Source organism: Capra hircus, chromosome 3 (assembly GCF_001704415.2).
Source record: "Capra hircus breed San Clemente chromosome 3, ASM170441v1, whole genome shotgun sequence".
In the NCBI taxonomy this organism is placed as follows: Eukaryota; Metazoa; Chordata; class Mammalia; order Artiodactyla; family Bovidae; genus Capra; species Capra hircus.
Genome location: NC_030810.1, coordinates 77,392,707 through 77,418,556, shown reverse-complemented (window position 1 = coordinate 77,418,556; position 25,850 = coordinate 77,392,707). Strand labels below are relative to the sequence as shown.

The window sequence follows — 25,850 nt, the reverse complement described above, 5'->3', positions numbered from 1 at the left end:
TTCTGAGTCAGTTCTTCATATCAGGTAGCCAAAATGTTGGCGTTTCAGCTTCAGCATCAGTCTTCCAATGAATATTCAGGACTGGTCTCCTTTAGGATGGACTGGTTGGATCTCCTTGCAGTCCAAAGGACTCTCAAGAGTGCCGGCGACGGAATGAAACACCAACACTGCAGAGTGGTTTAAATCTTTATATTTTAACACTTGCTTCTTACAGCTGCTTTATTTTTTATATCCCTTGCACAACAACCTACAGGGCAAGCTGCCAAGCACTACGATTCAGAGACTATACAGTGCGCAGGCGCAGGGCGAGATAACCTTTTCCTTGGCTTATTTACTGCAGCTAAGACTTTGTTTTGGGGAACTTCCTTATCAACTTAGAATCCGTTTTGTCCCAGGGTCTGTTCCTTTTGGGGAATCAGAGAAACATCCTTGTGTGCAAGCAATGTTCTTTTCCCATGGGAACAAACAGGATTCTTAGCTGAACATCTCGTTTGCAAGAATGTTCAGCCCTGGTTGAGAGTCTCGTTTGCAAGCACTTCTCAACCTTCTTTAAACCTAGTTCCCTACATCTCCCCCTTTCTTTTCTTGTAGATGCTGAATAAGCGCTTGAATACGCAAAGCTTCTTCTTTCAATTGTTTCCCTTTTCGCCAGCGCCGGGGGTAGACTATAAAAGCAATAAAACATAAAGCAACAATTAACAAAGTATTCACAAAGGATGTTGTTAACAATGTAGATACATGCCCTAAAGGATTAAGGTTATCTAATCCTTCTTGAAGACTTTTCAGTATATCAGAACCAAGAATATCAGGCAGCGTCTTACTAAAAGTTGACAATATAGTTTGTTTCAATTCCATAATTTCAACAGTTAAATTCTGGTGTCCCACTAAAGACCTTTTCACCCTTTCCCAACCCTCACTCATATTAAAGGGAACAGGGGTTACACATAGGTGAGATGAGTTCCAATCACATTTTAACACACTCTTTGTAGCTAACACAGTCACTTGATCTCCTAACCAGGAAACTGTGTGTTGTAAATTCAATACATCAGTAGCCAAGTGAGCGTCCAAATCATGCTGTTGTTGCCACAATAAATGAGCATCTTTATGCCACTCCCTGACAAAATCAGCAGTCTGTATGCCTTGACGCAAAGCAAGACCTGCTACAGTTGCTGTTGCTGTTACTGAAGCCACGGCGGGAATTGATGCGATGACGATGCCAAGCATTCTTCGGGATCGATGGAGAAGAGTTTGCACAGCGTTCACAAGAGCAGCGACAGCAAAAGAGCCCGACCACGGCCGAGTGAGATTCGCAGGCAACCAGAGCCCAGCCCGTGCTTTCACAGTGACCGAAGAGTGATTACTGGAATGGACCATCTTGTTTTTACCATTTTCCCACCAGGAACGATTTATACATTGAGTCAAGTTACAATCAGAAATTCATAACTAGACGAGGGTGATGATCCCTGCAATGTTTTCTCAGCTTCTTGAGTCAGTTTCTTCAACTGTCTCCATGTCGGTGGACTTGCCTCTCTTGTTGCAAAGGTGAAAGTCCTCTGCATTGACAGTTCCTGAAACTGGCGCACGATTGGGTCGCTCATTCTGCAACTTCACCAATCTCAGTGGAACCCAGATCCTGGAATTATTCACAGAAATAAAAGCATACCCTCGCCCCAAGAAGTGAAGTACTGCTGGAACCCATCCCTTTATCTCATCCTTATACCATACCTGGGAATGTTCAAAGCTTTTTGTCTTCTTTTCTGAATTGCCAAAATGCTGTTCTGCTGGAGTAATCTTACTTTTTCCCCAGATATTCAAAAAGTTAAGAGTTAATAGTGTTTTATTTAATACATCCCTTGGTGATATCACACCTTTTTTTCTCTTTTTTATTTTTTCAATGTATTCTCGAAGAGTCCGATTAGCTCTTTCAATTATAGCTTGTCCTTGACTATTATAAGGAATACCAAAAGTGTGCTTAATATGATATTGTTCTAAAAATTGAGATAATTTAGAGGATTGATATGCGGGAGCGTTATCAGTTTTTAATTCTATAGGTATGCCCATAATAGCAAAACAAAATAATAAATGAGTAATAACAGAATCTGCCTTTTCTGAACTTAAAGCTGTAGTCCATTGAAAATGAGAATAAGTATCTATAGTATGATGAACATATTTCTGTTTACTGAATGAAGAAATAAAAACAACATCCATTTGCCAGATTTGGTTAGATTGTAGTCCTCTGGGATTTACTCCAGGAGGGGCAAAGGGCAAAATAAATGCGGCACATATGGAACAAGAACGAACAATGCGTTGAGCTTGTTTTCGTGTTAACGAATAAGTTTTTTGTAACCCTTTAGAATTAGTATGATGTAAGCAATGTTCTTGTGTTGCAGACTGTAAAGGATAAAGTAAGGCATCTATATTTGCATTTCCTTGAGATAATGGTCCGGGGAGAGAAGAATGAGCTCGAATATGAGTAAAAAAGACAGGGTTAGTTCGCCTAATTAATAATTGTTGAACCTGAAAAAATAATTTATCAATATTAGTTTTTAAAGTTACCGGTAGAGTGGCTTCAGGAAGATAAATACATGAAAAGACTGCATATTTAGAATCAGAAACAATATTAATAGGAATATCAAAAAAATCCTGTAATGCCAAACAAATGGCCCAAAGTTCAGCAGGCTGCACAGAAGAAAAGGAATGTGGAACAACTTTAGAAGTAGTATCAGTCCAATAGCCAGCAGTATTTTTATTGGCATCTGTAAAAATAGTTTTTCCTTCAACTGGACTATTAGATATAGGAGATTTACAAACCATTGATGTATGTCGAAGAAAATCTATCATTTTAGATTGAGGATATTGATTAGAAAAAGTCCCTGAATAAGATGCAAGAGCTATCTGCCAATTTTCATTAAACTGTAAGCAATTAGAAATTTGGGTGGAAGTAAGTTGAGTAATAATTGTTTGAGGGTCACTTCCAATTAACTGAGTAATACGGCCTCGACCTTTCAAAATAAGGAAAGCAATTCTATCCGTATAAGTAGTAAGCTTTTTTGTATAGTTATTGGGTAAAAATACCCACTCAATCAACCCTGCAGATCGAGCAATAACTCCAGTAGGAGAATAGGGAGTATGGAACACTATGAAATATATAGGTTGATCCTGTTGTAGATAAGTAAGAAACCCTTCATTCAACCGTTGCTCTACAAAGTGTAATTCCTCTTTTACTTGAGAAGTAAGAGATCGAGGACTGTTAAGAGCAGTATCACCCTCTAAAGTAGAAAATAAATGACGCAATTGATGTGTAGGAATCCCTAACATGGGACGTAACCAGTTAATATCACCCAAAAGCTTCTGAAAATCATTAAGAGTTTTCAAATTATCTCATCTAATTTGGACTTTTTGAGGTTTTATTCTTTGTCGTTCCAAAATAGCACCTAAATATGAAATAGGAAATTCAGTTTGAATTTTTTCAGGAGCAATTTGAAGATTAAAATCACTTAAAGCTTTCTTTACATGAATAAAAAATGTATCTCGTTCCTCTTTACTAGGAGCTGCCAATAGAAGATCATCCATATAATGATAGAGAAGACAATTAGAAAATTGTTGTCTCACAGTAATAAGAGCACGATCAACAAACTCCTGACAAAGTGTAGGGCTATTAATCATTCCTTGAGGCAACACTGTCCATTGATAACGTTTTACGGGCTGCCCATGATTATACACTGGAATAGTAAAAGCAAATTTATTTCTATCTTTTATTTGCAAAGGAATATTAAAAAAACAATCCTTCAAATCTAAAACCATCAAAGGCCAATCCTGTGGAATCAAAGCAGGAGAAGGGAGACCTAATTGCAAAGCTCCCATAGGTTCTATACATTTGTTAACTTCTCTTAAATCAGTCAACATTCTCCATTTATCAGATTTTTTCTTAATGACAAAAACAGGAGAATTCCAAGGAGACGTAGAAGGTTCAATATGGCCAGATTGAAGCTGTTCTTCTACTAATTGTTCTAAAGCCTCGAGCTTCACTTTTGGAAGCGGCCACTGCTCAACCCATTTAGGGACATCAGTTAACCATTTCAATGGGGGAGCTCGAGGAATCTGAGCAGTGGCTACAAGTTTTCCGACGAGATGGTGAGCGTTGTTCCTAAAGAAAATAAAAGATCTCTTCCCCAGATATTAATAGGTATATTAACAATGTAAAAAGAAATAGATACTTTTTTTTCCATTAGACAATTGGCATGACAAAGGTTGAGTGCTTCTCCACACATCTGCTATTGATCCTAAGCCTGTTAAAACAAGAGGAATTTTTTCTTTTTTCCAGTCATTAGGCCACAGCTGGAGAGAAATAACCGAAACATCTGCTCCTGTATCCACTAATCCTTCAAACTGTTTACCTTCAATAATCAGTGACATTAAAGGACGAGAGTCATTAATAAGCATTTCGCAAAATATACTTTTTCCCGTACTTTCAAAACCATTGACTTTTTTTTCTTTCACCTCAGCCTTGTCGGCAGCTACCAGAAATAGGGATGCGTAAGGTGGTGCAGAAGGGTTAACAGCCTTGGAAGTTTGTTTTTTATTTATTTATTTTTTTATTTAATATAACCTTTTAAAAGGCAGCAGTCATTGCCTCTACAGAATCTGAATCCTCCCCAGAACTCACATCTCTATCTGACTCAGTGGATGAATTTTTACTATCATCCGGAGGTTTGGGCGGAGGCCGAGGTGAAGCCCCCTCCTCAAGATAACATGAGGCGGCCTCACTGTCAGCAGCCATTAATTTTAAAGCCTACATAGAGTCCACAGCCTTAAAGGAATCACATTTCCTTTTTGATGCTGCCTTCTTAACTCTTTCTGCACCACTTTCCATTCCTTCAAATTCAGCTGTACTTCTGTTTGATATTGAAACCAATAACAATGCTGCTCTATAAGACAGAATAACTCACTCAAGCGGCGAGTAGACGTTTTAATTCCTATAGAATGCAGGAGCCCCTTAATTAGCTCCATATATTGTGACTTTAAAGACGGGGAATTCCCCATAGTTTTTTTTTTTTTTTTTTTTCTTTTCTCTGTTCTTTTTCTCTTATTTTTCTTTTTCTCGAAAGTCCCCCTTTCAGCGTTTCGCTCCGGGGTGCTCTCCCTTTCGGATTTTTATTTTTATTTTTTCTTTTTCTGGAAAGTCCCCCTTTCAGCCTTTTGCTCCGGGGTGTTTACCCTTTCGGATTTTTATTCTTTTCTATTTTTCTCTATTTCCCGAAAGTCCCCCTTTTAGCCTTTTGCCCCGGGGTGCTTACCTTTTCGGTTCCTTCGAGCCTCACGTTGGGCGCCAGATGCCGGCAACGGAATGAAACACCAACACTGCAGAGTGGTTTAAATCTTTATATTTTAACACTTGCTTCTTACAGCTGCTTTATTTTTTATATCCCTTGAACAACAACCTACAGGGCAAGCTGCCAAGCACTACGATTCAGAGACTATACAGTGCGCAGGCGCAGGGCGAGATAACCTTTTCCTTGGCTTATTTACTGCAGCTAAGACTTTGTTTTGGGGAACTTCCTTATCAACTTAGAATCCGTTTTGTCCCAGGGTCTGTTCCTTTTGGGGAATCAGAGAAACATCCTTGTGTGCAAGCAATGTTCTTTTCCCATGGGAACAAACAGGATTCTTAGCTGAACATCTCGTTTGCAAGAATGTTCAGCCCTGGTTGAGAGTCTCGTTTGCAAGCACTTCTCAACCTTCCTTAAACCTAGTTCCCTACACTGGGCAGAACATCTCGTTTGCAAGAATGTTCAGCCCTGGTTGAGAGTCTCATTTGCAAGCACTTCTCAACCTTCTTTAAACCTAGTTCCCTACACTGGGCAGAACATCTCGTTTGCAAGAATGTTCAGCCCTGGTTGAGAGTCTCATTTGCAAGCACTTCTCAACCTTCTTTAAACCTAGTTCCCTACACAAGAGTCTTCTCCAATACAACAGTTCAAAAGCATCAGTTCTTCAGTGCTCAGCTTTCTTTATATTCTAACTCTCACATCCATACATGACTGCTATCCATGGGATTCTCCAGGCAAGAATACAGGTGTGCGTTGCCATTTCCTCCTCCAGGGGATCTTCCCAACCCAGGGACTGAACCCGCATCCCCTGTGTCTCCCGGATTGGCAGGCCAGTTCCTTACAACTAAGCCAGCTACATTTTAAGTACATTCCTGGCTTTTATTATAAAACACATATTTAATGATAGGAGAAAAAGGGAATAATTAACATTTATCATGAAATGCTTTTCCCAGCCATTTTAACAACTTCAGTATTAATGATTGCAACTCTGTGGAGTTATGTGACAGAAGCCACGTGAGACTGACCGGAATCCAGGAGCTCGAGCTCCAGAGGAGAGACGTTTGGGGCCTAATAAATTTCCTACCATCCCCTCAGGAAATAGCTCTGTTTTGTTAAATAAAGTGACATGAGTTAGTATGTAGTTATAACTTTCTAATATAAGTATCAAAATGTGGAGAAGAGATGACTCTTTAATATTTGGCAAGTATGTGATCTGTTATCTAGGACTTTGGGGACACATATACACACACATTCACCCAGCCTTTTTTAACCTGGAACATTTCCACATTAAAGAATACCAGTGTTGGACTTCCTTGGTCCAGAAATTAAGACTTCATGCTTCCAACATAGGAGGCATGGGTTTGATCCTTGGGCAGGAAGGTTCCATATTCTATGTAGTGCAGCCGAAAAAAAAAAAAAAAAAGGATATCAGTATTTTTGAAAGTTCTAGAGCTGAACAAAAGCTTTAAAAGTATTCTTGTTTGTCTTTCAGATATTTGAAGTGCAATTATAGAGTCTTCAAATTCTATCTTTGTAAGACAGAATTCTTAGCATTGCAGAATTATTGAGCTGATCAATGAGAGCAAGTCTAATATATTTATTTTTCTCAGTCCTCTAGAATTATATTGTGTTTCTTCTTCGAAGCCCTGAAGTGAAGTGAAGTCGCTCAGTCACGTCTGACTCTTTGCGACCCCATGGACTATAGCCTCTTCTGTCCATGGAATTTTCCAGGCAAGCGTACTGGAGTGGGTTGCCATTTCCTTCTCCAGGGGATCTCCCTGACCCAGGCATCAAACCCGGGTCTCTCGCATTGCAGGCAGACAGTTACTGTCTGAACCACCAGGGAAGTCCCAAATTCTGACAAATTGCTAGTTTACTTGTTTTATTAAAGTCATAAAAAGAGTGACATAGTCCAAAATCCCTAGATAATATACTTATTTTTTTCCATTTTTCCCGGTGTTCCATTATTTTCTCTTGCTCTTATTTGAAAGAATGGGTCACGCATGAAATATATGCTTGTATGCTGGTGGTTCAGATGGTAGAGAATCCGCCTGCAATGCAGGAGACCCCGTTCGATCCATGGGTTGGGAAGATCCGGAGGAGGGCATGGCAACCCACTCCTTTGTTCTTGCCTTGAGAATCCCCATGGACAGAGGATCCTGGCAGGCTACAGTCCATGGGGTGCAGAGAGTCGAACACAACTGAGCGACTAAGGACAGCATAAGGAGAAGGCAATGGCAGCCCACTCCAGTACCCTTGCCTGGAAAACCCCATGGACGGAGGAGCCTGGTGGGCTGCACAGAGCTGGACACGACTGAAGAGATTTAGCAGCAGCAGCAGCACGTGGTTGATATGACTACTTACAGTACTGTAGTCTTGTCAGAATTTGTGGAAAGAAATTTGGCTAATGACTGTTAATCCTTTTGTTTTATTACAATTTTTTAAAGGAAAACACTCTAGGTTTCATAAACCCAATTTAAGAAAAACAAGGTAATAGCTATTTTAGTGTTTTATGTTTAAAAACATTATAGTCTTTCTCTAAATTTCTACCTATTTATTAATACAGGTTATGATGGCATAGAGTGAAAAATAATGGAACTATGTATCATGAACTATTCTCAGCCCCCTTGTTGCTTTTACATTTATTTGTTCCCCCATCTTCATTTTCACTGCTTCTCAATAGACAAATTAAGCAGTAATTCAAACATTGTTTTGATGTTATGGGTATCTACCTACAAATACAATTCTGTGTAACTTCCATAAACTTGTCTTTAAAAGGAAGTAGAATAGCCCAATGGTCAAAGTTTAGGGGCCAGATCCATTTGAGTTGGAATTTAGCCAGCTGTTTACCAGCTTTGTCTTTGACAAGTCCTTTACTCTCTTTAATCTTGGTTTCTTTGTACATACAATAAGGATGCCTACTCTGATGGCTAATTTATGTTTTAACTTGGCTCAGCCAATGGATGCCCAGACACTTGTCAAACATTATTCTGGGTATGTCTGTGAGGGTGTTTCTGATGATCTTAACATTTGAATCTGTAGACAGAATAAAGCATATTGTAATTCTTAGTGTGGTGGACCTCATCTAATCAGGTGAAGACCTGAATTGAACAAAATGTCTAACTGTTTCTTTCTTGTAACTAGTATCATGAACATTTCCTCATATTATTAACTACCTTTCTACTTTCTGTTTTTGTTATTTTGACTACTTTGATGCTTCATGGGAGTAGAATGATAGATGATTTGTTCTTTTGTGACTTTGTTTTTTCATTTAGCATCATGTTCTCAAGTTTCATCCATGTTGTAGTATGTGATATTCTGGTGCAGGCATATACCACAGTTTCTTCACCCAGTCATCTGGCAGTGGATACTTGGGTTGCTTCTACCTCTGGATATTATGAATAATGCTATGATGAACATGGAGTGTATGAGTATCTCTTCATGATCTTGGTTTGAGTTCTTTTGGATGATGCTGTATTTTTCAGCTCAGTTCAGGAGCTCAGTCGTGTCCAGCTCTTTCCGACCCCAAGAACTGCAGCACAACAGGCTTCCCTGTCCATCACCAACTCCCGGAACCCACACAAACTCATGTCCATTGAGTCAGTGATGCCATCCAACCATCTCATCCTCTGTCATTCCCTTCTCCTCTTGCCCTCAATCTTTGCCAGCATCAGGGTCTTTTCAAATGAGTCAGCTCTTCGCATAAGGTGGCCAAAGTATTGGAGTTTCAGCTTCAACATCAGTCCTTCCATTGAACACCCAGGACTGATCTCCTTCAGAATGGACTGGTTAGATCTCCTTGCAGTCCAAGGGACTCTCAAGAGTCTTCTCTAACACCACAGTTCAAAAGCATCAATTCTTCATTGCTCAGCTTTCTTTATAGTCCAACTCTCACATCCATACATGACCACTGGAAAAAACCACAGCCTTGATTAGACAGACCTTTGTTGGCAAAGTAATGTCTCTGCTTTTGAATATGCTATCTAGGTTGGTCATAACTTTCCTTCCAAGAAGCTATATTTTTAATGTGTCTTTATTCCCTCTCTCACCTGGTCATCCCACTTGTCCCTCTTCTAGATTTGTTTTCTTTTTCTAACACAAGCATCACAGTTGAACGCAGTCAGGACCATGGATCCTGATGAAATATATCCCTGAGGGACCTCAGAATGCAAACCTGGGTAACAAGCAGCTGGAAACACACAATGAGAGGAGAGGATAGACCAATGTGTTTAACATTAAAATGAGATACTAACTTTGTGTGAAGAGTGGAGCCATTTAGCAACTGAGCACAGCTCAGTCATGTCCAACTCTTTGCGACCCCATGGGCTGTAACCCACCTGGCTCCTCTGTCCATGGGGATTCTCCAGGCAAGAATCCTGGAGTGGGTTGCCATGCCCTCCTCCAGGGGATCTTCCCAACCCAAGGATTGAACCCAGGTCTCCCACAATGCAGGCAGATTCTTTACCATCTGAGCCACCAAGAATACTGGAGTGGGTAGCCTATCCCTTCTCCAGGGATCTTACTGACCCAGGAATTGAACTGGGGTCCCCTGTCTTGCAGGCGTATTCTTTACCAGCTAAGCTAGATGAGCTCATTTATCTCCCCTCCACTGTGAAGCTGTCTTCTTAATTTCATCTCAGTTTTGGGTTTCCCTGGTGGTCCACTGGCTGAGACTTCACCTTCCAATGCAGGGGGTACAGGTTTAATTCCTAGCTGAGAAACTAAGATCCCACAAAAACCAAAAGTTTTTGTGCCGCCAAAAACCAAAGCAATGTTATGACAAATTCAATCAAGGAATAAAAAATTTGTTTTATCTCAGACTCAGAGGAAAATTCTTTTAAACTTAGACAATCTTCAGCACTGACATCCACATCCAGCTCTTCCGTTGGCTCCACTGTTGGAGGGTGGAAAAAATAACAAACCCTCACTGAAGACTTATTATCTGCAGGCATTGTCCAAGCTCTTTCATATCTTAACTCACTTAATCGTCATGAAAACCCATGAGCAGCTCTTATTTTTATCTGGGCTCCCCTGGTAGTTCAGAGGTTAAAGTGTCTGCCCGCAATGAGGGAGACCCGGGTTCGATCCCTGGGTTAGGAAGATCCCCTGGAGAAGGAAATGGCAACCAACTCCAGTATTCTTGCCTGGAGAATCCCATGGACGGAGGAGCCTGGTGGGCTACAGTCCGCATTTTACCAATAAGGAGCCGAGGCACAGGGAGATTAAATAACTTGTCTGAGCTACATACAGTGGGAATTGGGATATTCAAGTGTATAAAGATATAGTAAACATACACAGGAAATTTTAAAAGTTTAAAAAGTACACTTAACTCCAGAAAACACAGAAAGTACCAAAGCAAAGAAATGTAATCATATCTACTATTTCGTCCATCTATGAATAGTATTTTCATACTAATAATGATCACTAAAAAGTACACTTAACTCCAGAAAACACAGAAAGTACCAAAGCAAAGAAATGTAATCATATCTACTATTTAGTTCATCTATGAATAGTATTTTCATGCTAATAATGATCACTACTGATTAAACACAAAACATAGTAGAGCTAGGAAAGGGCAGGAGAAGGGGAGCTGTAGGATAATGAGTGGGTGGTTTAAGACAAGAGAATACTTGTCTTTCATGGTGCAAAGTCAATAGGTGATTCTGAGATTGAATCTGAGATGAATAAATAGCAGGACAAGAATATTTTGGGGAATCTAACAAGACACAGTTATAATACTTGTGTCAGTTTTTCAGATGCAGATAACAAAATTCTCCCAAGCAGATTTAAGGAAGCAATGTGAGTTCACAAAGCAACTCCTGGAACTACATTACGGAACTGGCCTGGGAGGGGGCTGTTGAGGCTGTCCCCAGAACCAGCTTCATCCACTGTGTTCTGGAAACTCTTGCTGCCCAAACTAACTCCTGAATATATTTTCTCTGCTGTACCCACACCAGCAAAAGTGGACTCTGGTCACTCAGCCTGTGTCCTCACCTTCTTTGCCTCTAAATCAAAGTAGATGGTCAGCAAAATCTTAGTCACATCCCAAATCCAGTAGCAAGGGAGACTGGGACATTTCCCCCTAGTTCTATCTTGCAGAGTAGGTTCACAATGTGGGGGGGTTATCAAGCTATGGAGAGGGTGTTTGGAAGATACGGGCAGCCATGAGTGACAGACAGTCACTATACATGCCTCGTCTCTTCCGTCTGATCCCTGTGTGTGTGCCTGGTCGCTCAGTCGTGTCTGACTGTTTGCAACTCCATGGACTGTAGTCCGCCAAGCTCCTCTGTCCATGGGATTCTCCAGGCAAGAATATGGAGTGGGTTGCTGTGCCACCTCCAGGAGATCTTCCCAACCCAGGGATCAAACCCAGGTTTCCTGTATTGCAGGCAGATTCTTTACAGTCTGAGCCACCAAGGGAGCCCGGGCAGTTACCCTTTCCCTTCACCAGGGGATCTTCCCAACCAGGAATCGAACTGGGGTCTCCTGCATTGTGGGCAGATTCTTTTCCAGCTGAGCTACTAGGGAAACCCTTTCTAATCCCTTATTGTCCTCAAATAACCAAAATTGTCTAATCTCCTCATAAATAGCTCACAAATCTGTTCACTTTTCCCTACTCTCCCTGCCATTTCTCTAGTGTAGTTCACTTTAACAATTTCTCAACTTGTCTCAGTCCCTGCAGTGTTGCCTCTTAGATCTGCATTATGGAAAATAAGAGGCTAGATAAGAGAAGAGAGCAGAGAAGGCAATGGCACCCCACTCCAGTACTCTTGCCTGGAAAATCCCATGGATGGAGGAGCCTGGTAGGCTGCAGTCCATGGGGTCGCTAAGAGTCGGACACGACTGAGCGACTTCACTTTCACCTTTCACTTTCATGCATTGGAGAAGGAAATGGCAACCCACTCCAGTGTTCTTGCCTGGACAATCCCAGGGACGGGGGAGCCTGGTGGGCCGCCATCTATGGGGTTGCACAGAGTCGGACATGATTGAAGTGACTTAGCAGCTTAGCAAGAGAAGAGAGAAACTTTGAAATTTGTGGATTTTCTATAAATATGGTCAAATTAAAATTTAATTGTAGACAGTGCCAAATGCAGAAATAAATCTAAATTTCTAAATTGTTTCCAAGGGGACAGTTTAGTCGTCTTCTTAATGGAAAGAAAGCTCCTCCCTGAACTTCAGTGTTGACTTATGAATGTATTCAAGGCAGCTGTGTGTGGAACGGTGCCAGCTCTCTGGACAGGGAGATTATAGAGTTTAGGTTCTGGGATCTCCTTTACTGTATCTGTGATCGTGAGAAACCCCACAACTCTCTGAACTTATTCACTATAGAGGCATTAGAGAATTTCTATGGAATAATTGGGGCTTCCCAGGTGTTGCTAGTGATAAAGAATCTGCCAACCAATGCAGGAGACACAGGAGATGCATGTTCAACCCCCAGGTCAAGAAGATCCTCTGGAGTAGGAAATGGCAACTCACTCAAGTATTTTTGTCTGGAAAATTCCATGGACAGAGGAGCCTGGTGGGCTACAGTCCATAGGCTTGCAAAGAGCTGGACATGACTGGAGCAACTTAGCATGCATGCATGCATGATAGTTTTATAATACCCGCAGCACAGCATTTTGCAGCACACGGGATGCACTCACGTGTTATCAGTTGGTCCTTTGCACAGAAGCTCCATGTGATTTTTGCTATTCTCAGCTTTGTCCACGAACTAAAATTAGAACTAGGCTGACATTACATTTCACCCAGCTACAGTCTGAGGATTTTCATCACTGGGAGCCGCACTGAAAACAATTCTGCCTTCAGTCCACTCCTAGTTGATACACTGACTTTGGACATGTCAGCTCCTGTATGCACTGACCGCGGTACGTATTTTTCAAAACCATTTTTTTTTTCCTACTCTTGACTTATAAATAGATAGCTGCTGATGTTTTTACTGTGTCTGTGTTTGCTGGAAGGTACAACTAAAGTTGGAACTGAATTTAAAAGTCTCTTTGGAGGTTCATAGTCATTCGTCTAGTTGCCCTCCTCTGGAAGACTGACTTCCCCAGAAATCAAGAAGTGTTTCTTCAGAGATTGTATTTCTTTTGTTTTCTTTTGACTCTGGGGAGCTGACTCCTCAGTCATGTCACAGCCATGCTCACTTTACTGCCGTGGTTTCTGTTTTTCTGTTGTGATAACCAAGGCAGAGAACACAATCCCATGTCGGAGGCAGAAATGCATATATCACTACTGACTTGTTTTCCTCAAGGGGACATTGGTTACTATTATAGGAAAATTGATGGTTGATTAAAGTTTAATGGGAAATGGGGAAATGAATTGGCACATGAAATTATACATGTCTAGTAAAATACACATTTACATGTAGGTACTTGAGATTTTAATTCTTTGTTATCCGATAAATGCATGCTTCAAACCTATTTACATCTGAGACAATAAATTATAACTGGACAGTGATATTAGTACCCAGAGGGTTGGATGATCAGCATAAATACTAGTTTCTTGTTGGGAGAAAGATCTTGCAAATCTGTCCCCATTTGAATGCTGCATTTATTGCTTTAAGTAAGGACCTCCTCCTAATAATTTCCTGCATATCAGTAATTATATATTCATCCACAAATGTTAAACCTTTCCCTTTTTTAATACATTTTTCTTCTTCTCTGTCTTTGCCTTTCTGTCTCTCACACACAAATTACATAGTTTTAAAGAAATCAGTAATTTAGAGGAGATTAATAGTGAAAAAGCAATATTATGTACCCCATTTTTATCACCCTAAAAGTAACCATTTTAACTATTTCAGTATTTAGTTTTCAGTGGTTACCTCCTTAATACTTTTTCCTTTTTCAAAGGCAGTATGCTGTGCCTTCTCAGCTTTAGACATTATCTATTGTTTCATTATGAAAGATGACGCTTAAATTCACCTGCACTCCCGTAGAGTTATATCTCTTTTAATTTCGTTTTTTTGTTGCCTTATAGCTTCAATACTCAAATCTCTCTCATTCCATATAGACTATATCTCTTATTTCCCTCACCCTCTATTTTCTCATATCCTTCTTCTACACCCTATTAAAAGGACTTTTATTTTTATATTTTGAAGATGTATTACATTCTGTCTTTTTAGCCATAAATAATCTTTGCTTTTTCATAGGTTGATTTATTTCAAAAGTTGATTTTCATCACTCAGGAAAGAAACTTTGTACCCTCAGCAAAGCCCCATGGTTATCATTAATCTACATTCTTTCTTCATGGATTTGCCTCTTCTGGACATTTCATATAAATGGGATAATACAGTTTTTGGTGTTTGGTGTCTTCTATCAGCATCATTTTACTCAGTTTCCCCATGAGGTAGCAGTGCTTAGGCTCCTTTTCATGCCAGAATAACATTCCATTGTATGGGTATGTCACATTTTGTTCATTAATAGCCATCTGTTAGTTAACGGCCATTCGTTCCCACTTCTCAGCTACTTGTTTTCCACTTTGGGGCCATTGTGAATAATGCTACTATCAACATTCCTATACAACTTTTTGTGTGAACATATATTTTAACTTCTCTTGGGTATAAACCTAGACTGATCTTTTTCTATTTTGTGCCTTCCATTTTTTCTATTTTCATGTTTTAGGTATGCCCTTGTAAATAATACACAGGATTTTGTCTTTTATTTAGTTGGGCAATCTTTATTAGCCTGGAGCAGTTAATAATCTGAAAAACATAAATTATGATCATGATGAGATATCATTTTATGCAGTAATATGGGATGAGGATACATCAATGGGGAAACAATTTCTAATGGAAACTGTTTCTGTAATTAAGGTAGAGGCCACTTGTTTTCCACGGGAAATTACTTACTACAACTGTACAAGGAAAACAATTGGCCTCTATCTTATCAATTTGAACATAGTGACCTAACAATTCTAATTCTGGGTATACTCAATAGAAATAATACCACTTGAGCATCAAGAAGATAAGAACAGGAATTTCAGAAACAGTTTTGCTCATTAGAGCAAAAATTTGGGATCTAAATATCCACATTAATTAGAATGGATAAATTGTGTCATAGTCATACATTTTGGATATCATGCTTTATCAGTGTATAACATGCTTTTCCTTCTTTATGGAGCTATATAATTCCTCATAATATACATCTACTGTAATTTACTGGTAGAAAGTTATTGTTGTTTCCAACCTTTTGCTGTCATGAAAAACGCTACAGTGAATAATTTTGTAATGTGTCATTTTAAAATGGAAAATATTTTCAGTGTAAATTCCTACAAGTGTTGGTGTGACTTTTAAGTTTGATAGATGTTACCAAAATTCTCTCCATAGAGACTATAACAATGTGCGAGGTCACATTTAGTGTATGAGGGCACCTTTTTCCCTATGCTGTTGCAAATTTTACTTCTCCTTTTCCAAACTGTATACCTGTCTATTTCAGTCACGATATTGCTTTATTGCATTTCAATATAGTGTTGAATAGAAGTGGTAATTGTGGACATCTTTTACTTCTTGAGTTTTGAAGAAATAATTAATTGTGAATCAAACTCTTTCATTATTGCTAGTTAATTTGGTAAAAAATTAATACCACTATATGAGAGGCAAAGAACACCTCATCAAATAGACTTACCGTGACTTACATAACAATTCCCCTATTATTGTTTGCCTCTCTTTTCCGAGATTCAGGTCACAATCCTCAATGTTAGATGAGTCCATTTGCAATTTATTTTCCACAAGGGCAAACAATCCCACTATATTACCACTTAACTGAATTCCAGCTTGTGTATATAGAATCTAGATTAAGTAGCTCTGTCAAGATGCCTGCTCATGTTGTATATCCATTACTGCATATTTCCCTATAATTGGACATGTAAAGTAGCTGCAGTTTTTCATTACTGTGAATTAATGGTAACAAAGGAAGTAGACTTGGCGTCAGTTCCACCCTCTGTCACTTACTAGAGACAGGATGTAAACCACTTAGCTACCTTTTCTAGGGCTTGATTTTATTCTCTTTATACAAAGACAATAAAAGTACCCATGTCAAGACATTTTTATGAGAATTATTAAGTGAAATATGGCATGTAAAGTACATTAAATAGTCTTGGAAACGTAGAATGTGTTCAATAAATGTAAATTATTATGTTCATTATGGCACTCAATAAACATTCTGAAACACATTCCCCCCCCCCCACTCTGGTTCAATCAGGTCCTTTCTGAGATGGCATCTGTGATTCAGTTATTCAAAATTTAATGAAGTCGGTGACCCTGTGACAATGTGGAGAAATCATGTCAGAAAATGTGGTTAGTACTGGGGCTGTCAATGCTGTGAAGGAAGTTTGGGAAAAAAGAATAAAGAAACTCAATGAAGACCTGAAGCGAGAGAAGGAATTCCAACAAAAGTATGCTAAAACATGTTTATTGTTTTGAATTAACAAAAATTTATATCATCTTCATTATTAAAATAGTATTTATTAATTGCCTTACTATTGAATTTTATAGAGGTTTTTATTTACAGAAAACTCAAAATATAACTAAAGGAAGCACCTTACAATGAAGTGTGGCCATATGATGCGGGGCACAAAAAATACAAATGAATTTAGTAATCATCCTAGGAGTCTGTTCAACATTCATCAAAGTTCAATTAGTATCATTTAGTCTGCTTTTCACTGGAGAAGGAAATGCAACCCACTCCAGTGTTCTTGCCTGGAGAATCCCAGGGACGGCGGATGGGGCTGCCGTCGATGGGGTCGCACAGAGTCGGACACGACTGAAGTGACTTAGCAGCAGCAGCAACAGTCTACTTTCAGAGATTGTTTGTTCAACATTATATTCCCTAGGAGCTAAAACAACATCTTGCATTAGAAAGTTCAGTCGATTCTCACCTAACTAAATAGCTGTGAGTTCCAGCCAGGGCCACTGTGGATCACCTGAGTCCTCTATTTGGGTTATAGTTTGACTCTCATTTCCTCTGCCTTATTGATCATACCTACTTTCCTCACTGGATGTTTCCAAAGTATCGCATCACTTTTGCAAGGCTAGCCCCTGTCCTCATCAACTCCATATAGCTCCCATTATATCACTCATTAGATCTCTCTAAATATTGAATGGCAATGTTTAGTGTTCGGCAATATGTACAAATATCTAGCCATCATGTTGTACACTTAGACTTAATATAATCTTATATGCCAATTATATCTCATTTTAAAAAATGGTCTTGTGTCAGCTAATAAAAGAAAACACGACTAAAAACGGCTTAAACAATAGGGAAGTCCTGAGTTTAGGCAGTTCCAAAGCTTCCACAATTTTCTGGACTCTGCTTCTTCCACCTTCCACAGCTAATCTTGGTATGCCAGTTTGGTCCTCAGGGTAGCTTCTCTCAGTGTTGCAGGGTGGCTGGTACACTTTCAGGCATTGCAGCCAGATACCGTTATGCCATTGGAAGAGTGGGAACAATCATATTTATTTCTGTTTCTTATTTAAGAATGAAAGTACCTTTCTGAGGTCCCCTAGCTAGCCTTTCCTTTACCTCTCATTGGCCAGAATCAGGTCATTTTTATATCCCTAATCTAGTAACCTTTTAGGGGAATGAGATTGTATGACTTGTTTAGACAAATTAAGATTTATACTTTGGTAACTTGGAGGGAGTGTAAAAACTTGGAATCACTGGTATTCTCCCAGCAAAGAAGAGGACTGGCATAGCACTCCACTGCGTCAGACATTCAGGCTTTTTATCTTGTTGCTCAACTGGGCATGGTTTCCATTCCTTTAGGAACAGACTTTAGTTACTTCATGGCCCGAAATACATAGATAGACCAACTGTGGCCAATGTACTTGATTCCAGCTAGCCGGAAGTTGCACACATTACTATTTCTGCTAACATCTCACTAGCCAAAGCTTCATATGACCCATTCCTAACTGCAAGGGAGGATGGCTAAATGAAGTCTTGTGCCCAGTTATATTTAGAGGATCTATTATGAGGAAGAAGAGGAATAACATATTGGAGAATGATAGGCAATCTCTGTGACACATGGGTGATGTTATTTTCTCCATTTTAAAGACGGAAAACCTGAAGGATAGGCCTAGGTAACTTGTCAAAGATCATACTGCTAATAAATGTGGAACTGGTATCCACTAGTATTCATACATAAGCAATCTGACTCAGTAAGCATTCTATTAACCTCAGGTCTTAAATTTCCCTAGATTGACTCTTTACAGTAAAACTACTCTTACAAAACCTATTATATTTATATTATACAATTATGACAAACTTGAGTGCTCTTTTTTAAAAATTTTACTGAAATATAGTTGATTTACAATGTCGTATTAATTTCTGCTGTATAGCAAAGTGACCCAGTTATACACACACACATATATATATCCTTTTTCATATTCTTTTCCATTATGGCTTATCACAGGCTATTGAATATAGTTCCTTGTTGTTTTTCCATCCTATATATACTACTTTATATCTGCTAATCCCAAACTCCCAATCCTCCCCCCTCCAACATTCCCATCCTTGGCAACCATAAGACTGTTCTCTGTTAACTCAAGTACTCTTAATAAATCCTATCCAATTTTTTAAAAAACAGTGGTCAGAAATCATGAGTTATTTCTTTACTCCTGAATTTCACCTATTAATATTAAACATGTCTGGCTAAGAATCATTTAATTTCAGCAGCTTCAATTTTCTCTGCACAAAACAGGCAAGGGACAAGAAAAGGCAAGAATGTAATCTAATGCTCTTTTCTCAGCTAAGAGTGGCTAGAGATTTAACTAAAAACCCTTAAGCTTAACTTTTTTTTTTTTTTTTGGTTGCACCATGGGATCTTAAGTTCCCCGCTAGTAATCCAACCCATGCTTCCTGTAGTGGAAGCATGAAGTCTTAACCACTGCACCACCAGGGAAGTCCCCAAGCCTTAGGTGTAAACAGAAATTGTTCTGTCTTTTGATACAAGGTTGCCTGGAAAAAATTAAGCACTTGGGTTTGAGTTGATATAATGACATTTGAGAAAGGCTTTAGAGTATAATAAAAGGGTTTTAGAGGGGATAGAAAATTTCTATTTAAAACTTGAAAGAGCCTCAAGCTTAAAATAAGCAGTGTAGGAATTACAGAATATTAAATCTAGAAGAAACACTAGATATTACTTAATCCAAACCCCATATATTATTGGCAAAATCCTTGGAAGTGAGATGTCTTGTCCATGGTTTCTGAATTAAGTAATACATTCTGGATTTAGATCACACAGAGTCAGAAAGAATAAGTGAATCATTAAAGAGATGGAAATAAACTTATCTGGTAATAGTTATCCTCACTATAAACTCATTAAGGACAGAGGTTTTTGTATCCACAAAGTCGAACATAATATTTGGCATATAATAGGTGCTTGATGGAGATCTTCAATTGAAGTTAGAGTGTAGGGAGTAAGATACCTCATTGCTCAACATTGTATCTTACTCTGGAATATGTATATCTCAGTGAGCAGTAAGTGATTAATAATCATTATGTCTACCATTTGAATAGTTCTATTTTTATAAAACATGGTATAATTGAATAGAAGTATATTTTGTCTCATTTAATCACATTTATTGGAAGCTTCCCTACTAGGGCTTCCCTAGTAGCTCAGGCGGTAAAGCATCCACTTGCAATGCAGGAGACCTGGGTTCAGTCCCTGGATTGGGAAGATCCCCTGGAAAGGAAATGGCAACCCACCCCAGTATCCTTGCCTGGAAAATTCCATGGACAGAGGATCCTGATGGGCTACAGTCCATGGGGTCGCAAAGAGTTGAGCATGACTGAGAGACTGTTCAGTCTGGAAGGCCACACACAGCCGTTGCCACAGTGCAATTGTTAGCAAATTAATTTTCAGAAAAGTAGTGGATGAAAATATGTAGGCTCCATAGAAATATTTTGCAAACACAAACATATAAAGATAGCAAATATTACACTTTTAGAGATATTTGGTTTTCTGTTCATCAAAATAAAACCCTCCCTGAAGGTCAATTAGTATGTAAAATTGCTAAGAATATATATTAACTCTCAGATGTCAAGAGAATTTTGGTAAATAAATATTCAAATTGATTAAATCTATGTTCTATGATGATTGCTTATATTTTGTTTATTCTTTATCATTCTAATAGGCTAAAAGTGTAAAACTTTCAATTCTAAACTCATTCTTTATTTTTCATACGTGAAAAATTTCTAGTATAGGAATTGGTAACCTTCTGCAACCTTTTGTTACTCATTTTTATAGCTTGACATTATGTATTTTTGCTATGAACCAAAATTCAATAGGATGTATTCCAGAATTTTGTGCATTTTTATATCTGGAAAACTAAATCTGGATAAAATGGAATATAGTAATATACAATTTAACTCTGAAGTTGAACTATATCATTTGCAAGCCTTTTAAAAACTTTTAAACTAGATATCTATAGATTAGATATTTAATAAATGCAAATCAAAACAACAATGAGGTACCACTTCACACCCACTAGGATAGCTATGATCAAGAAGATGGACACTAACAACTGTAGGCAAAGCTATGGAGCAACTAGAGCCCTCATACACTGCTGGTGGGAAGGGAAAATGATGCAAGCAATTTGGACACAGTTTGGTTTAAAAAAGTTAAATGTAGATTTATGAAGTGATCCAGCAATTCCACTCCTAAGAATATACACACTCAAGAGAAATGAAAACATAGATCTACCTGAAAATTTTACATGAATATTCATAGCAGCACTATTTATAATAGTTAAAAATGTCCATCAACTGATGAATGGGTCAACAAATTTGGTATATCCATGCAGTAGAATTTAAGGGACTAGATCGGATAGACAGAGTGCCTGATGAACTGTGGACAGAGGTTTGTGACTGTACAGGAGACAGGGATCAAGACCATCTCCATGGAAAAGAAATGCAAAAAAGCAAAATGGCTGTCTGGGGAGGCCTTACAAATAGCTGTGAAAAGAAGAGAAGCGAAAAGCAAAGGAGAAAAGGAAAGATATAAGCATCTGAATGCAGAGTTCCAAAGAATAGCAAGGAGAGATAAGAAAGCCTTCCTCAGCGATCAATGCAAAGAAATAGAGGAAAACAACAGAATGGGAAAGACTAGAGATCTCTTCAAGAAAATTAGAGATACCAAGGGAACATTTCATGCAAAGATGGGCTCAATAAAGGACAGAAATGGTATGGACCTATCAGAAGCAGAAGATATTAAGAAGAGGTGGCAAGAATACACAGAAGAACTGTACAAAAAACATCTTCATGACCCAGATAATCACAATGGTGTGATCTCCAACCTAGAGCCAGACATCCTGGAATGCGAGGTCAAGTGGGCCTTAGAAAGCATCACTACGAACAAAGCTTGTGGAGGTGACAGAATTCCAGTTGAGCTATTTCAATCCTAAAAGATGATGCTGTGAAAGTGCTGCACTCAATATGCCAGCACATTTGGAAAACTCAGCAGTGGCCACAGGACTGGAAAAGATCAGTTTTCATTCCAATCCCAAAGAAACGCAATGCCAAAGAATGCTCAAACTACCGCACAATTGCACTCATCTCACACACTAGTAAAGTAATGCTCAAAATTCTTCAAGCCAGGCTTCAGCAATACGTGAACTGTGAACTTCCAGATGTTCAAGCTGGTTTTAGAAAAGGCAGAGCAACCAGAGATCAAAGTGCCAACATCCGCTGGATCATGGAAAAAGCAAGAGAGTTTCAGTAAAACATCTATTTCTGCCTTATTGACTATGCCAAAGCCTTTGATCGTGTGGATCACAATAAACTGTGGAAAATTCTGAAAGAGATAGGAATACCAGACCACCTAACCTGCATCTTGAGAAATCTGTATGCAGGTCAGGAAGCAACAGTTAGAACTGGAAATGGAACATCAGACTAGTTCCAAACTGGGAAAGAGTACATCAAGGCTGTATATTGTCACCCTGCTTATTTAACTTATTATGCAGAGTACATCATGAGAAACACTGGGATAGATGAACCACAAGCTGGAATCAAGACTGCTGGAAAAAATACCAATAACCTCAGATATGCAGATGACACCACCCTTATGGCAGAAAGTGAAGAAGAACTAAAGAGCCTCTTGATGAAAGAGAAAGAGGAGAGTGAAAAAGTTGGCTTAAAACTCAACATTCAGAAAACAAGATCATAGCATCCAGTCCCATCACTTCATGGAAAAAAGATGCCCCCATCAGTGACTGACTTTATTTTTTTGGGTTCCAAAATCACTGCAGATGGTGACTGCAGCCATGAAATTAAAAGACGCTTACTCCTTGAAAGGAAAGTTAAGACCAACCTAGACAGCATATTAAAAAGCAGAGATATTACTTTGCCAACAAAGGTCTATCTAATCAAGGCTATGGTTTTTCCAGTTGTCATGTATGGGTGTGAGAGTTGGACTATAAAGAAAGCTGAGCACTGTAGAATCGATGCTTTCGAACTGTGGTGTTGGAGAAGACTCTTGAGAGTATCTTGGACTGCAAGGAGATCCAACCAGTCCATCCTTAAGGAGATCAGTCCTGAGTGTTCATTGGAAGGACTGATGTTGAAGCTGAAACTCTTAGTACTGATGTGAAGAGCTGACTCATTTGAAAAGACCTGATGCTGGGAAAGATTGAAGGCAGGAGAAGGGGACGACAGAGGTTGAGATGGTTGGATGGTATCACTGACTCAATGGACATGAGTTTGGGTAGGCTCTGGGAGTTGGTGATGGACAGGGGGGACTGGCGTGCTGCAGTCCTTGGGGTCGCAAAGAGTTGGACACAACTGAGCAACTGAACTGAACTGAACTAATGGAGTAGAATATTCTTCTTCTATAAAAAGGAAATAAGTACTGATACACACATGCACAAATTTTGGAGAAAATCCTGCTACACAAAACACCAAATATTATAGAATACCTTTTATATGAAATATCTACAATAGGCAAATACATAGATATAGAAAGGAGGTTATTGGCTGCCAGGGGCTGAGGGAGGGAGGAATGGGGAGTGACTGTTCAGGCATGGGGTTTCTTTCTTAAGTGCTGAAAATGTTTCAGATCAGAGAGTGGTAATAGTTGCACAGCTCTGCAGATATACCAGAAAACACCAAATTGTGTCAGATTTTTATGGTATGTGAATTATATCTAAACAAATCTGTTGCAAAAAATCTAAGGAGAGGTATAATACTTTTCAAAACATTAAAAAGAGGGCATTTATTATATTAATCAAATGTCTTACAAAATAATTCTTGTCTGATTTCCAGATACTGTCAATCAAATGTTTGTTTTTGATGGGTTACTTTTTCATACAAAAGTGAATGCTACCTATGTTACTACCTGTGACCTAAAATGATTTCCTGGTCTCCTAGGCTAGTGCGAATCTGGGAAGAACGAGTATGCTTAACCAAGCTAAGAGAAAAGGTCACCAAGGAAGATGGAAGAGTCATTTTAAAGATAGAAAAAGAGGAATGGAAGGTAAGCTTTATAGAAGCAATATTTTTTATATTTTGCATTGTGTGGGAGAGTTGAGAGAATGATTCTTAGACTATGTGCTTAAGTCTGAAATAGTTAAGAATTCTGATTTTAATAGTGTATAATACCAAATGAATTTGGGCAATAGGAACTGAAAATGAACATAACTTCCCAACTTTTTTGTTCAAAAATTCAACCAGTGTGCTTTAATGCTGCCTAAATATAAGTCATTTGTAATATTTTCTCCACTAATCCTTCTAATAAGCATTTTCTCATTTTTCACAAAGACTGCTTAACAAAAATCATATTGCTTTCCAAAGCTAATGCTCAGTTAAAGGTTCACAAAATGGAAATGTATATTAATTTTTCTTAGGTCCACAACCGGATTCATATTATCTTCTCTTTCTCTCCTTCCCTCCCTCTTTCTCTTTCACACACTCACATACACATATACAAACAGATATCTGTTTAATTATTGTATGTTAGGCCTAGTCTAATTTTAACAAGGGCCAACTTTATCCCTTAATTCAGTGTTTGTCTTCATACACATTGGTGTATTTAGCAAGGTGGTTACCGCCTTTGTCTTTTGGCTACTTTAGGCTAATAGAGAAAAGGCATAGAGTTCAGAATAGTTGAAGTTTTAAAACTCTTAATTTAAAAGAAAATCGTCTTTAAAACATGGTACTATTTTGAAACAGAAAGGAAAGGGACATTCCTGGTGGTCCAGTGGTTAAGAATCCCCCTGCCAATGTAGGGGACATGCGTTCTATCCCTCGTCCTGGAAGAGCCATATACCATGGGGCACCTGAGTCTGTGTGCTGCGACTACTGAAGCCTGCCTGCTTTAGAGCCTGTGCTTCTTGACAAGAGAGGCCACAGCAACTAGAGACTAGCCCCCACTCACCGCAACTGGAGAAAGCCTGCACGCAGCAATAAAGGCCCAAGCAGCCAAACATAAGGGAAGAATTTTAAAGAGAGAAAGGGAAGAGAAGTTTGAATTATTGATTAAAATGATTTTTTTCCTATAATTTCAATTAACCACCATATTCTCATTTTCAATAACATATGTACTCTCATTAAGCCTAATAAAGTCTTTAGAACACAGCTCTATGTGTGAGCAATATTGACTAAAATACCTTATTTTTGTTTATGTTATTCTGACTGGGGTTTGAAGGTTTAGCATCCCCCTTGGAAAGTAAAGTTCTTAAAACTTAGAAGTAGCACAAAGCACTTGGAAATGTAATTCATTAAAGAAAAAATATGCCTCATTTCTTTTACAAATCAAGTAATATCTCTACAAACACATTTCAATGTGGCATGATACTGAAATAATTTAAGTAATATAGTAACTCTCATTTCTTTTACTGGAGTTTAGACTCTCCCTTCTTCTCTACTAAAACTGAACCAGCTACAGGAATGGCAACTTCATAGAATTGGCTTGCTGAAAATTCCTGAATTCATTGGAAGGTTCCAGAACCTTATTGTGTTAGATTTATCTCGAAATACAATTTCTGAGATACCTCGAGGAATTGGTAAGGAAGATGGCTTCTATTCCTATGTTTTTTATTGAGAATTTTTTTTTGATACATGGAATAAAGATCTCATTTTTATATAGTCCTAGATCTTGAGAAAACTCTAAACATCTGAATTGAAGCTTCCAGGGGATCCAAGCTTCTGGGTTTACTGAGGTGATTCAAGATGAGGTTTTAATGCAAGAAAAGTCTCTTTGGAAATAATATTGTATTAGAAGTATTGTATTGATTCTGGAAACAATATTGTTAGTTCAGTTATTCCTTCTACAAGGGAACTGACTGAAGACAAGAAAGAAAAATTAGATAAAATTCTTTAAATGGAGGAAAAAAATCCCCAAATGGAAAACTGGTCAGGATATAGTACAGATAAACCAGAACAAAAAATTTTTTTTGCATGTACTGATAAATCATCTGCTGCTTTTCTGAAAAAGGGGCAGGACACATACCAGGAAAAGGGAAGAGCCTAAATGTGAATTTCCCAATTTGAACCTGGAAAGTAAGTTATGCTGTAATACTCAATAACTGGA

The 25,850-nt window shown here is 38.6% G+C and overlaps 1 protein-coding gene across 3 annotated transcripts in view; it reads left to right on the top strand.

Moving 5' to 3' along the window:
• The window catches only part of LRRC39 (leucine rich repeat containing 39), a 21,567-nt gene continuing 8,773 nt past the window's right edge, over positions 13,057 to 25,850 (top strand). Inside the window, exons 1-4 of one of the 3 annotated variants that reach the window (XM_018045819.1) lie at positions 13,057 to 13,195; positions 16,529 to 16,721; positions 23,690 to 23,795; positions 25,167 to 25,323. In XM_018045819.1, coding sequence (XP_017901308.1) covers positions 16,609 to 16,721; positions 23,690 to 23,795; positions 25,167 to 25,323 — 376 coding nt within the window. In that variant the 5' untranslated portion in view covers positions 13,057 to 13,195; positions 16,529 to 16,608. The remainder of the gene's footprint in view (positions 13,196 to 16,528; positions 16,722 to 23,689; positions 23,796 to 25,166; positions 25,324 to 25,850) is intronic. The other 2 variants (XM_005678047.3, XM_018045818.1) reach the window with 2 other exon arrangements.